The following is a 14,500-nucleotide window of genomic DNA, read 5'->3' as shown; positions in this document are numbered from 1 at the left end:
ACCCAATACATACAGAATTTTATCATTTTGACATATAGTAATATAAAAATTACTTATGAGATGTTTTGCATGCTTTTTCTATATTAAGTCTCTGTGGAGTCTAATGTGTATTTTATGCTTACAGTATATCTCAATTTGGATAATAAAATTTCAGCAGAAGTTCCTGATTTGTGTTTAGATTTAATAAAATTCACAGTTGGAAAAAAAAAGATTCATACACCCAAATTGTTCCAAGCATACTTAAAAGTTTTCCAATAATTGAACAGAAAAATCAGTTCTTAAATTTAGTTTTTTATTTGATTTTTTAAAAAAAACTAAGTAGAATTTAAAATTCAGTTCCTCAGTCACACTAGAAACACATTTTAAGTGTGCGGCCACCATATTGGGCAACACAGGTTCTAAAACACAGAATGTAGTGTCTGTTGGACCATATTTAATTAAATCCAGTGAGCTATTTGCTCTTCTTCCTCACAGATGTAATTAATCCTGATCCTATTCCATGGTCTTCAAATTCAATTTTAATAGGAAATGACTTCGATACAGCCGAGTTAATGCAGACAAACAATAGCTCATGCCCATAATAAACTGCACAGCACAAATAGTTTAAATTTCCACATATGATCCCAACTCATCAGTTCTCTATTTGCATTGTTTCTGTTCAGAAACCCAAACTCTTTTCTAAAACTTGTCTCTGTCGCATAGAATTCCTAAGATAGGTATTGTCTACTTTTCACACAGCACAAGAATAATTTTTAAGTGTTGGAGCACTTAAAAATGTGTTTTAAGGAATAAAGAAAACCAAGAAATCTACTAAAAGGCATATTGGCATGGATCCTTGCACTTCTTAAATAATTCTTGATTTGGGCATATCAAGGTAGGCCAAACCCATGATAGGATTCCTTGGAGAAACTGAGCCCATTTCAAGTGATTGTTCTTTTGCTAGTGTGGGGTTTAGACTGACATATGGTTGGGCCAGAGGGCCTCCAAATAAGCTATATCCCCAAGTCTGCCATGGAGTTATCTAATTTGGAAGACATTCACAGGACTGACTTCATATCCCAAGACTACTCTGACCCAGAAATAATGAGTGTCAACTTTTCTGATCTATTGTAAACCAGAGTGGATAACTGTGGTCTGTCCAAGACTCTGGAAGTGTCCTGATTCTGACACTCTCTTGGAAATAAACCATCTTTTAGGAATTGGGGTAATAGGCATGGAGGAGGGGCTGGGGGAGTACTACAAGGAACAAAGAAAGTTTTTCACTAGCTAGCTGATTTGATGTTAAATACTGGGTTTAGGAGAGAATACTTGACTCAAATTTTGTTGGAGAAAAGTTGTTTTGAATATATATTCTATAGCAAAGGGCCTGATAAATATGAACTCTTTTGTTTTCACACATCTTTTGTTTGTTCCTGTGTTCTACCTTGTGGCATTTAAATACCTTGCTAATGTTTTGGAAGGCACTTATTGAAGCTAAATTGCTTTTGAGATGGTTAGGCATACATTACTTGCTTTGCTTACTGCAAAATATACAAATTCCTTACAAAGATCTTTCACTCTGAGGCTTAAAAGTCAAAGTTTGAAAGCTCTTTTGTTTGAAAAAGGGTCAAAAATAATTAAGTTCATTCCCTTCCTGGGGCTTAAGCCAAATTCCTGGGGATTAAGCCTAGGGTTGTTGTTCAGTCTAATGAGAGAAAAGGCAAACTTTCCTCCCTTCCCCCACTTCCTGCTCCATTTCTCTGTTGACTGACCAACCCTTGGGTGTAACCTTTCATCTTTATTCTGTCAGTTACCCAGACTTCTTTGTGTTTTTCCTTTGTAGCCCCATTTCCTGAACCCCGTGAGGAAAAAAAAAAAAGGCTTCTTGAAATTTCTATCTAGCTCTCCTCTTCCCTTTTCTCCCCCAAGTCCCTTGTCATCAGTCCCTCCCCTCCCATACAGACACACACTTTATCAAAGGAAAACTTAAGGTTACGTTTTCAAACTATACTGGAAGAAAGCCTAGGAGATTCAAACAGTAGTCCAACTAAATTCAAAATTTAAGACAAATTAAAATTTTAAATTTCTCATTTAATTTAAAGCCAATTAAAAATTTTAATAATCAACACCAGACTTCTTTGTTAACTACTGCAAATTAATGAATTAATCAGTGATTTCTTAGGTCCTCTTACACATTCGTTAAAGAATCCAGGCCTTTGAAAATATCTTTTGGGAGAGTCTGGAGATTGTTGTTTGCAAGGCTCCTGGGGGGGAAAGAAAAAGAGTGATGTAAACTGTAGTCATAAACAAAATAAATGCATTTATGGCCCTTTTTGTATTATGGTATTAAACAAAATGAACAAAACACTCCAAAATACCAGTAACAAAATAATTCCTGGGCATCGGTCTTTCTATTTAGCACTGAATGTGCTCCTCACACTCTCAGAGAATTGTCTCTGCACTCTCCCCTCACACTCAGGCCGCCCTCCCCCTGCTCCCCTTCCCCGACTTGCTCCAGGAGCAGCTCAACCACCAACTCTTAGAACCCACAGCTCTCAAACTTGGAGGCCTAACTACCCCCAGTTCAGCACACTCTTTTTTCCTGTTCTTTTTCTACATTTTTTTTTCTTTTTAGCTCCATTCATTCATCCCTCCTTAGAAAATAGCTTCCTCATAAATATCCATCTATCCAATCATCCATTCATCCTGTTTAATCTCCTCCTTTTTTCCCTTCTTCCAGTTCTTGCCCTATTATCACAGGAAATGTTTTCTCCTTCTCTATTTGTTCTTCCCCATATCGCTAAAATGATTCTGATTCTAATCAAGAGTAACGAACGAGGAGGAAACAGTCCTGATAGTATCAAGGAAAAGGTCATGTATCCACATTGCAGAAATGTGCACATAACCGGGAGCAGATGCTGTATAACTGGGAAGGATGACTAGGTACTGGTGATTTGTCTTTAATCAGCACTACTTATACATATACTTGCATTTCCCAGATGGCTCAGTGGGTAAAGAACCCACCTGCCAGTGCAGGAGATTCAGGTTCAATCCCTGGGTCAGGAAGATCCCCTGGAGGAGGGCATGGCAACCCACTCTAGTATTCTTCCCTGAAGAATCCCATGGACAGAGAAGCCTGGCAGGCTACAGTTTATAGGGTCACAAAGAGTTGAACTGAAGCGACTGAGCATGCGTACATACATATACATGTTATATACTTTCCTTAGAAGCGGTTTTAATTTTCACAATAAAAATTGAAAACGAAAACAAAGGAGCCTATGCTGTCGGCCTCCAAAGCTCTTGAAAATTTTCTCAAATTCATCTTAAAACACTCTCAAAAGTCTTCTGTTTCTACCTCTTCTAATTAGTATGGAATTTCTCAAGTGCAAGCATTAAAGACATTTAAAACCTATTTTTAAGTTAATTATGTTGTTTTTCTGAGTTTGGAAATTACCACTAGACTAGATTAGAAAACTTTTTCAATGAACCTTGGCACAGAAGAAAAGGAACTGAATCAGAAGGTTACAGTCCCAGTGACAGTCCATTTTGTGATGAAGGGCATAGCTTTGGAGTCATTCTGAGCTGTTTGAATCCTGACTCCACTATTTACTGGCTGTGTGACTTTGGTTATGAAACTTCTTGCAACTCAGTTTTTTCATTTTTAAGTGGAGGTGATAATACCTCATATTATAAGAGTGTTAAAATAATGCAGTAACTCAGGATAGTAGCTGGTATGTGGACTGCTTTCAATAAAGGGCACTTGGGAGGAGGGGACTGGAAGGAGAACAGCTTTCGTGTGATCATTGCCCAAAAACAGCATTTAGAACACTGACCATACAAGTGAACTGCTGTGACTGTCTACCTACATAGTATTAAGAAAATGCTGCTAAAGAAGATTTTGCAAGAGAACATCTCCACAATTCCTTTTACTGACTGGTGGTTGAATGAAGAAATTTCTTGGTGTCTTGGACCAGTCTAGAGTCACTCTCAAGTTATGTATCAATATATTTGCTGGCACAATTGTGTCCTACAGTTGTTAGGCTAACTTCTCCTAGGTGGATTTCCCTCTCCCAGACTCCAGCACAAAGTACAACTGGCTGCAGGATGCATGCTTGGAGTAGGCTGGGTTCTAGGACAGTGGGAGGGAAATGATAAAACAGTCTAGTCCTGAATTACTGCAGTCATTAAGACTACCAAGGAAGAGACACCTGTTTTCCTTGCTGACCAACGCAGTTCTTAGAAAGAGCTGGTGAATTGAGAGTTCCACTTTCTGCCCGAAGAATAAAGCTGTAGACCTCACATAGCCAGGGTGTTAACAGTGAACTTCATAGATACAGAGAATAAATTGGTGGTTGCTAGAGAGAAAGCAAGAGAGTTCCAGAAAAACATCTATCTCTGCTTCATTGACCATGCCAAAGCCTTTGACTGTGTGGATCACAATAAACTGTGGAAAATTCTGAAAGAGATGGGAATCCCAGACCACCTGACCTGCCTCTAGAGAAACCTCTATACAGGTCAGGAAGCAACAGTTAGAACTGGACATGGAACAACAGACTGGTTCCAAATAGGGAAAGGAGTACATCAAGGTTGTATATTGTCACCCTGCTTATTTAACTTCTATGCAGAGTACATCATGAGGAACGCTGGGCTGGAAGAAGCACAAGCTAGAATCAAGATTGCCGGGAGAAATATCAATAACCTCAGCTATGCAGATGACATCACCCTTATGGCAGAAAGTGAAGAGGAACTAAAAAGCCTCTTGATGAAAGTGAAAGAGGAGAGTGAAAAGGTTGGCTTGAAGCTCAACATTCAGAAAACAAAGATCATGGCATCTGGTCCCATCACTTCATGGGAAATAGATGGGGAAACAGTGGAAACAGTGTCAGACTTTATTTTGGGGGGCTCCAAAATCACTGCGGATGCTGATTGCAGTCATGAAATTAAAAGACACTTACTCCTTGGAAGGAAAGTTATGACCAACCTAGATAGCATATTTAAAAGCAGAGACATTACTTTGCCAACAAAGGTCCATCTAGTCAAGGCTATGGTTTTTCCAGTGGTCATGTATGGATGTGAGAGTTGGACTGTGAAGAAAGCTGATCGCCGAAGAATTGATGCTTTTGAACTGTGGTGCTGGAGAAGACTCTTGAGAGTCCCTTGGACTGCAAGGAGATCCAACCAGTCCATTCTAAAGGAGATCAATCCTGGATGTTCATTGGAAGGACTGATGCTAAAGCTGAAACTCCAATACTTTGGCCACCTCATGCGAAGAGTTGACTCACTGGAAAAGACTGATGCTGGGAGGGATTGGGGGCGGGAGGAGAAGGGGACAACAGAGAATGAGACGGCTGGATGGCATCACCGACTCTATGGACATGAGTTTGAGTGAACTCTGGGAGTTAGTGATGGACAGGGAGGCCTGGCATGCTGTGATTCATGGGGTCGCAAAGAGTCGGACACGACTGAGTGACTGAACTGAACTGAGAGGTGGGGTTGCGGAGAAGGCAATGGCCACTCACTCCAATACTCTTGCGTGGAAAATCCCATGGACAGAGGAGCCTGGTAGGCTTCAGTCCATGGGGTCGCGAAGAGTTGCGACTGAGCGACTTCACTTTCACTTTTCACTTTCATGCGTTGGAGAAGGAAATGGCAACCCACTCCAGTGATCTTGCCTGGAGAATCCCAGGGATGGGGGAGCCTGATGGGCTGCCGTCTATGAGGTTGCACAGAGTCAGACACGACTGAAGCAACTTAGCAGCAGCAAGCAAAGGTGGGGTTGAGGGGTGGGAGAAATGGGTGAACTGCATTTTGTTTGTTTTGATCTAAAAAAGAAGATTTTAAAATTCCAAAATTTAAAAAAGAAAGAGAGTCAATGCGCTTCACTACAGGTTTTACTAAGGGGTAAGAATGCAGTAAGAGTCGGACATGACTGAGCGACTTCACTTTCACTTTTCACTTTCATACATTGGAGAAGGAAATGGCAACCCACTCCAGTGTTCTTGCCTGGAGAATCCCAGGGACGGGGGAACCTGGTGGGCTGCCATCTATGGGGTTGCACAGAGTCGGACACGACTGAAGTGACTTAGCATCAGCAGCAAGAATGAACTGTATCTGGGTAGCTGATGAGGGGTAGAATTGGTTGGGAGAGGAGTGAAGACAGGGAAGGGAGACATTTCATTGATGTTAATTGTTTTCTAGGATTACTCTGCAGTGAGTACGGGAAGGATGCTTGTCTTACACCCCAGTGCCTGACATAATGCAAGTCCTCAACAACTGCTTTTAAATGAATAAATGATTGAATGAACGAGTAGATGAATGGGACAGGCTTGAATGGATAAGAGAAAGGGCACCAATCTAGACAGAGAGAAGGGCAGAGAATGCGTCTCAGGCCCTGTACACCAAGACACTGAGTCAGGGAGAAATTGCAAAGCCCTGTGAATTACCATTGTCTTACCATGACATCACGTGCTCCTGATGCTCACAAAGTTCCCTCCCTCCTTTAAGCCTGGGATCCTAGTTCCTGGCCAGGATTCAAACCCTGTTGTGAAAGGGCCAAGTCCTCACCACCGGACTGCCAGGGAATTCCCTAGGAGGGTTCCTTTAAATTTTTTTTTTACTTGGCTGTACCAGGCCTTAATTGCACCATTCAGTTCAGTTCAGTTCAGTTCAGTCGCTCAGTCATGTCCGACTCTGCGACCTCATGAATCACAGCACGCCAGGCCTCCCTGTCCATCACCAACTCCCGGAGTTCTCTCAAACTCATGTCCATTTAGGGGTCATTTAATTACAGCATGTGAACACTTATTTGTGACATGTGGGACCTAGTTTCCCAACCAGGGATTGAATCCAGACTCTTTGTATTGGAAGCTTGGAGTCTTAGCCACTGGAACACCAGGAAAGTTCTCCTAGGAAGGTTTTTGAAAATGTGTCTGCAACTAAGCTCCATTCTCTAGGTCCAGATTCAGAATCTACCTAAGAAACATCCTTTAAAATACCTGGGAAACTGTCCAACTGTACACCTAGCTGCCTTGAGACTGGCTGAAAAGGGTCAAGCATTCTTAATGGCAGGCAGGCTTTCCTTCCCAATGAAATGATGACCATTCCCTCCACTTCAGGCTTCCCTGGTGGTTCAGCTGGTAAAGAATAAACCTGCAATGCGGGAGACCTGGGTTCGATCCCTGGGTTAGGAAGATCCCCTGGAGAAGGGAACAGCTACTCACTTCGGTATTCTGGCCTGAAGAATCCCATGGACTGTATAGCCCATAGAGTTGCAAAGAGTTGCACACAACTGAGCGACTTTCACTTTCACTCCACTTTGGTGTTTTCATGGTTTACCTGAGAAAACCTCTAATTATGGAGTATGGAACCTACTGGAAAGTCTTCTTGCTAAGGCAGATCAGACTGGCTCAGACAGCACGTTTGTTTCAGTGCCACTGGGCTCTGCTGCTAAGAAAGCTTCGCCCACGGCCATCTGGGGTGCTCCCAGCCTCCCTGCAGCGCAGATTCTCAGCTTGAGTTGATGTCTCACTGAATTTGCAGTACTTCAAGTGCAGTTATTTTAATTTCATACAAAATGTTTAAAGGGGATAAATACACTGCAGCATTTGGAGTCCTGATCCAGAATCAGTAGAGGTTAGGCAAAGAGGCTTAGTTTTTTCCTACATGATGGTGTTTGCTGCATACCATGCTCTGTTCTAGGTACTTTACGTAGAGTAACTGGCCTAATCTCCTGTCAGTCTTAGAATCTAGGTGTTCCTAGGTATCTTATTATTTTCCACCACTATTTTTACAGAGATTGTTATCATTTCTGTTTTCAGTTCAGTTCAGTTCAGTTCAATTCAGTCGCTCAGTTGTGTCCGACTCTCCGTGACCCCATGAATCACAGCACGCCAGGCCTCCCTGTCCATCACCAACTCCCGGAGTACACTCAAACTCATGTCCACAGAGTCGGTGATGCCATCCAGCCATCTCATTCTCGGTCGTCCCCTTCTCCTCCCGCCCCCAACCTTTCCAAGCATCAGAGTCTTTTCCAGTGAGTCAACTCGTCGCATGAGGTGGCCAAAGTATTGCAGTTTCAGCTTTAGCATCAGTCCTTCCAATGAACACCCAGGACTGATCTCCCTTAGAATGGACTGGTTGGATCTCCTTGCAGTCCAAGAGACTCTCAAGAGTCTTCTCCAACACCACAGTTCAAAAGCATCAATTCTTCAGCGATCAGCTTTCTTCACAGTCCAACTCTCACATCCATACATGACCACGGGAAAGACCCTAGCCTTGACTAGACGGACCTTGGTTGGCAAAGTAATGTCTCTGCTTTTTAATATATTATCAAGGTTGGTCATAACTTTCCTTCCAAGGAGTAAGCGTCTTTTAATTTCATGGCTGCAATCAGCATCTGCAGTGATTTTGGAGCCCAAAATAATAAAGTCTGACACTGTTACACAAAAGAAATTGGAGGCACCATGAAGCTTAGTGACCTGCCTGATGGCCCAGAGCTATTAATGGGTAAAGTCTGGCTTTGAACACACACAGTCTGGTGGCAGAGACAGTCTCCTCAGCCACTATATCCCACTGCCCTCTATACATGCTTGTCATTGTGAAGGCTGAAGTGAGGACATCCTGCCTGATTAACAGGGGACACATGGATGCCCTGAGTTTGGGGACTGCATATATGTCTTTTGCACCTCCGTGTTGCAGGACAACCAGTAGGTGCCTCATGACATGTATATTGATGACAATTTTCCCCAAATCTTTTTATACATACATGTAAACAATCCTGCCTCCACTGGACCTTAGCCACCATGACACTTACGTGATGCCCAAGGGAATCATTACTAAAACATTGTGGGTGTTAACAAAAACCAATACAAAATGCTTAGAAACTTTGTCGTCATTGGCCATAAACTATTTTTTAAGTCATTTTCCCCCTGATTTCAGAAGTAATACATAGTTATCAGAAAAATTCAAACCTTTCTGAAATATATGAACTATTCAAACACTTAAGTTAATCATGTATACTATTAGGACAGTCATTTAGAAGAATCAAGGAAGGCTCTCAGAATTTGACAGGATTTGTAAGGACTTAAATATAAGGAATTCTCTTTTGGGGAGCGGTTGGTCTAAAGGAGAGGGGAGTCTGTATAGTAAATTTTAAGTTATCTAAAGATGTCTCTTTAGAAGGCAAGTCTACTGAGATAGATGTATAAGAAGGTGAGGTAAGTTCATTGCTTCTTTAGGAGTGAACTGAATTTATATCAATGCTCACAAGTTCCCTTGGGGCAGCTTTAATGTTAAGCCAGAGTGGGAACTCATTGGATCTAGAAGTGTATGTCCACTATTGTACACACTACAAAAGTACATACATATTCTACGTACTATTGAGAGTATGTTACGTGGCAGCCTGGATGGAAGGGGATTTGGGGGAAGAATGGATGTATGTATATGTATGGCTGAGACTTGTTACTGTCCACTTGAAACTATCACAACATTGTTAACCAGCTATACTCCAATACAACATATATATAATTTTAAAAAGCTAGCAAAAAAAGTATGTGTCTAATTCCAACTAATTGCATTTGGAGACCAAGAGTGAGGGTAGGGCTCCTGTCTTCAGGATCTTCTTTTCCTTCCCCATTTGTGTTTGCCTCTCAGATAATGTCCTGTGGAAGGACCTTCAGTTCAGTTCAGTCGCTCAGTCGTGTCTGACTCTGCAACCCCATGAATCACAGCACGCCAGGCCTCCCTGTCCATCACCAACTCCTGGAGTTCACTCAAACTCTTGTCCATCGAGTTGGTGATGCCATCCAGCCATCTCATTCTCTGTCATCCCCTTTTCCTCCTGCTAATCCCTCCCAGCATCAGAGTCTTTTCCAATGAGTCAACTCTTTGCATGAGGTGGCCAAAGTATTGGAGTTTCAGCTTTAGGATCAGTCCTTCCAGTGAACACCAAGGACTAATCTCCTTTAGAATGGAAGTAGAATAAAATGGAAGTAGAATAGAGTGGAAGGACCTAGCCATCCATAAAGCTCTCTGTCCTTCTATAATTGACATGGTGGAGATGGCACTAGAGGTCTCATTAAAGATCTTGGAAAACTTCTGGCTTTACCACTACTAAGTGGGGAGCACTTAAACTCCGGGCACACCTCTGAATTCTCATTTGCCCGTAGGGATAGTGTCTGCCCTGTTTCTTTTTTTAAATTTATTTTTAATTGGAGAAAAATTGCTTTACAATGTTGTAATGATTTATACCATACAACAATGCAAATCAGCCATAATTATATGTAAATCACCTCCCTTTCAAGCCTCCCTCTCCTCCCTCCTTCTCACCCATCTAGATTATTACAGAGCACCTGGCTGGGCTCCCTGTGTTATACAGCAACTTCTCACTGGCTATCTGCTTTACACATGATAGTGTATATATGTCTATGCTATTTTCTCCGTAACTCTCCACCTTATCTCTTTCATAAGGTCATCAAGAGACTGTAATGAGGTCTAGAATATGGAAAGCTTTGTAAACTCTTCCTGTGGGTTAGAGGGCAAGGTAATAATTATTTGCTACTTGAATGATTGCCTTTATTTGAGAAGAATTGGTCTGAAGAAGAGAAAAGTGCACTTTGAAACCTAAAATCTTAAGAAAATTAATGGCTCAAAGAAATGTCAAATGTATATATAAGTGGTTAATAATGGAAAATGTACTTGATGTGCTGAATAGTCAGAGGGACATTTGGGCTTTAAATCTTCCCTATCTCTTCTTGAAAGGAAAAAAAAGGTAAGGAGAAAAGAAAAAAGGAAGGAAAGAAGTACTCCTGGAAGAACAGCATAATTAGAAAGGAAGACACGATGTGGGGACAAGGCACTCAGTGAGAAAATATTTGTTTGCCTAATTCCTCTTGCTAGACTGAGCTCTTTCAGGTTGGAGCTGGATTTTCTTCATTTTTGTGTGGCACATCCTAGAGACTATTTAGGATGAACCATATGGCAATGCCATTTTTGTAGCTCGAAAACAGTCTCTTATTGGCACAGTCACTGAATCAACCTAACTATTTGATAAAAATGCAAGAAATCTAAGGGTCATATTCAATCAACTTTAACCTGTTCCCTAACACCTCCCTCCTACCTCCAGCACCTGGTCCTGCATTATTTCAGTGGGACTTCCCTTTCATTGTCTGTTTGATCTTTAAGATTCATGCCTCTTTCTTTGAGGGCTGCATTATGCTTTCCCTTGAGCCTGAAAATTTCTAGACATAAGTACATGCTGTACCAATGCCTCCTTCTTATATTCTTCACACTTCTAAAGAAGGGGCCTCATAATGACCCAAATTTATATTTCCATTTCATTTGATGGACATAGTAAGCTCTAGTCAAACAAAATGGATGTTCTTCACTAGAGCGTTGTATAATTTTTTTTCTTCCTCCCTTTCCTGCCTTCCTTAACCTTCCTCTCCTTTTCCCTTCCTTTTTCTCTTTCGTCCTTCCCTCCCATTCTTTCCATTCTTCCCTCCAGATGAGGTAGACCTTTAGGCTGGAGAGAAGACACACTTGAGTGAACTAAGGGTCATGGCAAGGCTCTGTCCAGGTTTCCAGAGAGAACCGTGGGGTCTTATGTTCTTCCTTCAGCCCCTCATGATGCTCAGCCATTAGTCACAGGCAGTGTTGAATGGATTTATGTGAATCAAGTAGATCTCAGGTTGAAATCATGAGCTTCCATTTATCTGTTTTAGTCTGAAAATTCAGGCTTGGTGGTGTTTGGCTCTATAATCAAATGGCATAGCATTCCCACCATACACAGCCAATTTTGCAGCACTTACAACACTGATGTGAAAAGCAGTGTTGCTGTTTATTTTATAGACAATATTTTCCTCATCCTTTTACAAGGACTATATACAGAAGCCTTGAAAGGTATAGTGATTTTGTAAAATACATAGGGCCATCAGTTCCCTGTTGCTGCAAATCAAAGTAACAGTACAGATAGGAACTAGTAGAGACAGCACGAGACCATGTGGACACCCTAGAATAAAGGCTCAAAAGGCAGGCATTTTTACCTGCCTCATTACTTGGTACCTCCTGGGGTCTAGAACAGAGCTAGAAATGAGCTACTGTGAGGCAATAGGTTAAAATGGACAGAATGACTGTGATGCTTAGAAGGAATGAAGGGATGGAGCCAAAGCAAAACCAGTACCTAGTTGTGGATGTGACCGGTGATAGAAGCAAGGTCCGATGCTGTAAAGAGCAATATTGCATAAGAACCTGGAATGTTAGGTCCATGAACCAAGGCAAATTGGAAGTGGTCAAACAGGAGATGGCAAGAGTGAACATAGACATTCTAGGAATCAGTGAACTAAAATGGAGTGGAATGGGTGAATTTAACTCAGATGACCATTATATCTACTATGGTGGGCAGGAATCCCTTAGAAGAAATGGAATAGCCATCATGGTCAACAAAAGAGTCCAAAATGCAGTACCTGGATGCAATCTTAAAAAACGACACAATGATTTCTGTTCGTTTCCAAGGCAAAGCATTCAATATTACAGTAATCCAGGCCTATGCCCCAACCAGTAACGCTGAAGAAGCCGAAGTTGAACGGTTCTATGAAGACCTACAAGACCTTTTAGAACTAACACTCAAAAAAGATGTCCTTTTCATTATAGGGGACTGGAATGCAAAAGTAGGAAGTCAAGAAACACCTGGAGTAACAGGCAAATTTGGCCTTGGAGCACGGAATGAAGCAGGGCAAAGGCTAATCGAGTTTTGCCAAGAGAATGCACTGGTCATAGCAAACACCCTCTTCCAACCACACAAGAGAAGACTCTACACATGGACATCACCAGATGGTCAACACCGAAATCAGATTGATTATATTCTTTGCAGCCAAAGATGGAGAAGCTGTATACAGTTATCAAAAACAAGACCAGGAGCTGACTGTGGCTCAGATCATGAACTCCTTATTGCCAAATTCAGACTGAAATTGAAGAAAGTAGGGAAAACCACTAGACCATTCAGATATGACCTAAATCAAATCCCTTATGATTATACAGTGGAAGTGAGAAATAGATTTAAGGGACTAGATCTGATAGATAGAGTGCCTGATGAACTCTGGACGGAGGTTCATGACATTGTACAGGAGACAGGGACCAAGACCATCCCCATGGAAAAGAAATGCAAAAAAGCAAAATGGCTGTCTGAGGAGGCCTTATAAATAGCTGTGAAAAGAGGGAAGGGAAAAGCAAAGGAGAAAAGGAAAGATATAAGCATCTGAATGCAGAGTTCCAAAGAATAGCAAGGAGAGATAAGAAAGCCTTCCTCAGCGATCAATGCAAAGAAATAGAGGAAAACAACAGAATAGGAAAAACAAGAGATCTCTTCAAGAAAATTAGAGATTCCAAGGGAACATTTCATGCAAAGAAAAGATGGGCTTGATAAAGGACAGAGATGGTATGGACCTAACAGAAGCAGAAGATATTAAGAAGAGGTGGCAAGAATACACAGAAGAACTGTACTAAAAAGATCTTCATGACCAAGATAATCATGATAACGTGATCACTGACCTAGAGCCAGACATCTTGGAATGTGAAGTCAAGTGGGCCTTAGAAAGCATCACTACGAACAAAGCTAGTGGAAGTGATGGAATTCCAGTTGAGCTATTTCAAATCTTGAAAGATGATGCTGTGAAAGTGCTGCACTCAATATGCCAGCAAATTTGGAAAACTCAGCAGTGGCCACAGGACTGGAAAAGGTCAGTCCTCATCCCAATCACAAAGAAAAGCAGTGCCAAAGAATGCTCAAACTACCACACAATTGCACTCATCTCACACACTAGTAAAGTCATGCTCAAAATTCTCCAAGCCAGGCTTTAGCAACATGTGAACCGTGAACTCCCAGATGTTCAAGCAGGTTTTAGAAAAGGCAGAGGCACCAGAGATCAAATTGCCAACATCCGCTGGATCATGGAGAAAGCAAGAGAGTTCCAGAAAAACATCTATTTCTGCTTCATTGACTATGCCAAAGCCTTTGACTGTGTGGATCACAATAAACTGTGGAACATTCTGAAAGAGATGGGAATACCAGACCACCTGACCTGCCTCTTGAGGAACCTGTATGCAGGTCAGGAAGCAACAGTTAGAACTGGACATGGAACAACAGACTGGTTCCAAATAGGAAAAGGAGTACATCAAGGTTGTATATTGTCACCCTGCTTATTTAACTTCTATGCAGAGTACATCATGAGGAACGCTGGGCTGGAAGAAGCACAAGCTGGAATCAAGATTGCCGGGAGAAATATCAGTAACCTCAGATATGCAGATGACACCACCCTTATGGCAGAAAGTGAAGAGGAACTAAAAAGCTTCTTGATGAAAGTGAAAGAGGAGAGTGAAAAGGTTGGTTTGAAGCTCAACATTCTTTAACACTAATGAGATACATATTAGGAACTTGAGAAATAGTTGTTGAATGGGTGAGTAGCCACAACAATTCAGCCTCGGAATTGATGTTATCATAATTCCCTAACTAGTCAGTTTATTTGTC

General features: G+C 41.6%; 1 protein-coding gene across 3 annotated transcripts in view; it reads right to left on the bottom strand.

Annotated features, from left to right (window-relative positions):
- LGI1 (leucine rich glioma inactivated 1) overlaps positions 1 to 14,500 on the bottom strand; it is a 42,869-nt gene that overhangs the window by 7,178 nt on the left and 21,191 nt on the right. For all 3 annotated transcript variants that reach the window (XM_055425056.2, XM_055425055.2, XM_055425057.2), the window contains one exon: positions 2,172 to 2,243. In XM_055425056.2, the coding sequence (XP_055281031.1) occupies positions 2,172 to 2,243 (72 nt within the window). The remainder of the gene's footprint in view (positions 1 to 2,171; positions 2,244 to 14,500) is intronic.

This window comes from Moschus berezovskii, chromosome 12 (assembly GCF_049115385.1).
Source record: "Moschus berezovskii isolate FMDL1 chromosome 12, NW_MosBer_1.0, whole genome shotgun sequence".
NCBI lineage: Eukaryota > Metazoa > Chordata > Mammalia > Artiodactyla > Moschidae > Moschus > Moschus berezovskii.
Note: the sequence above shows the minus strand (reverse complement) of the source record. Positions and strands in the feature narration are given on the sequence as shown.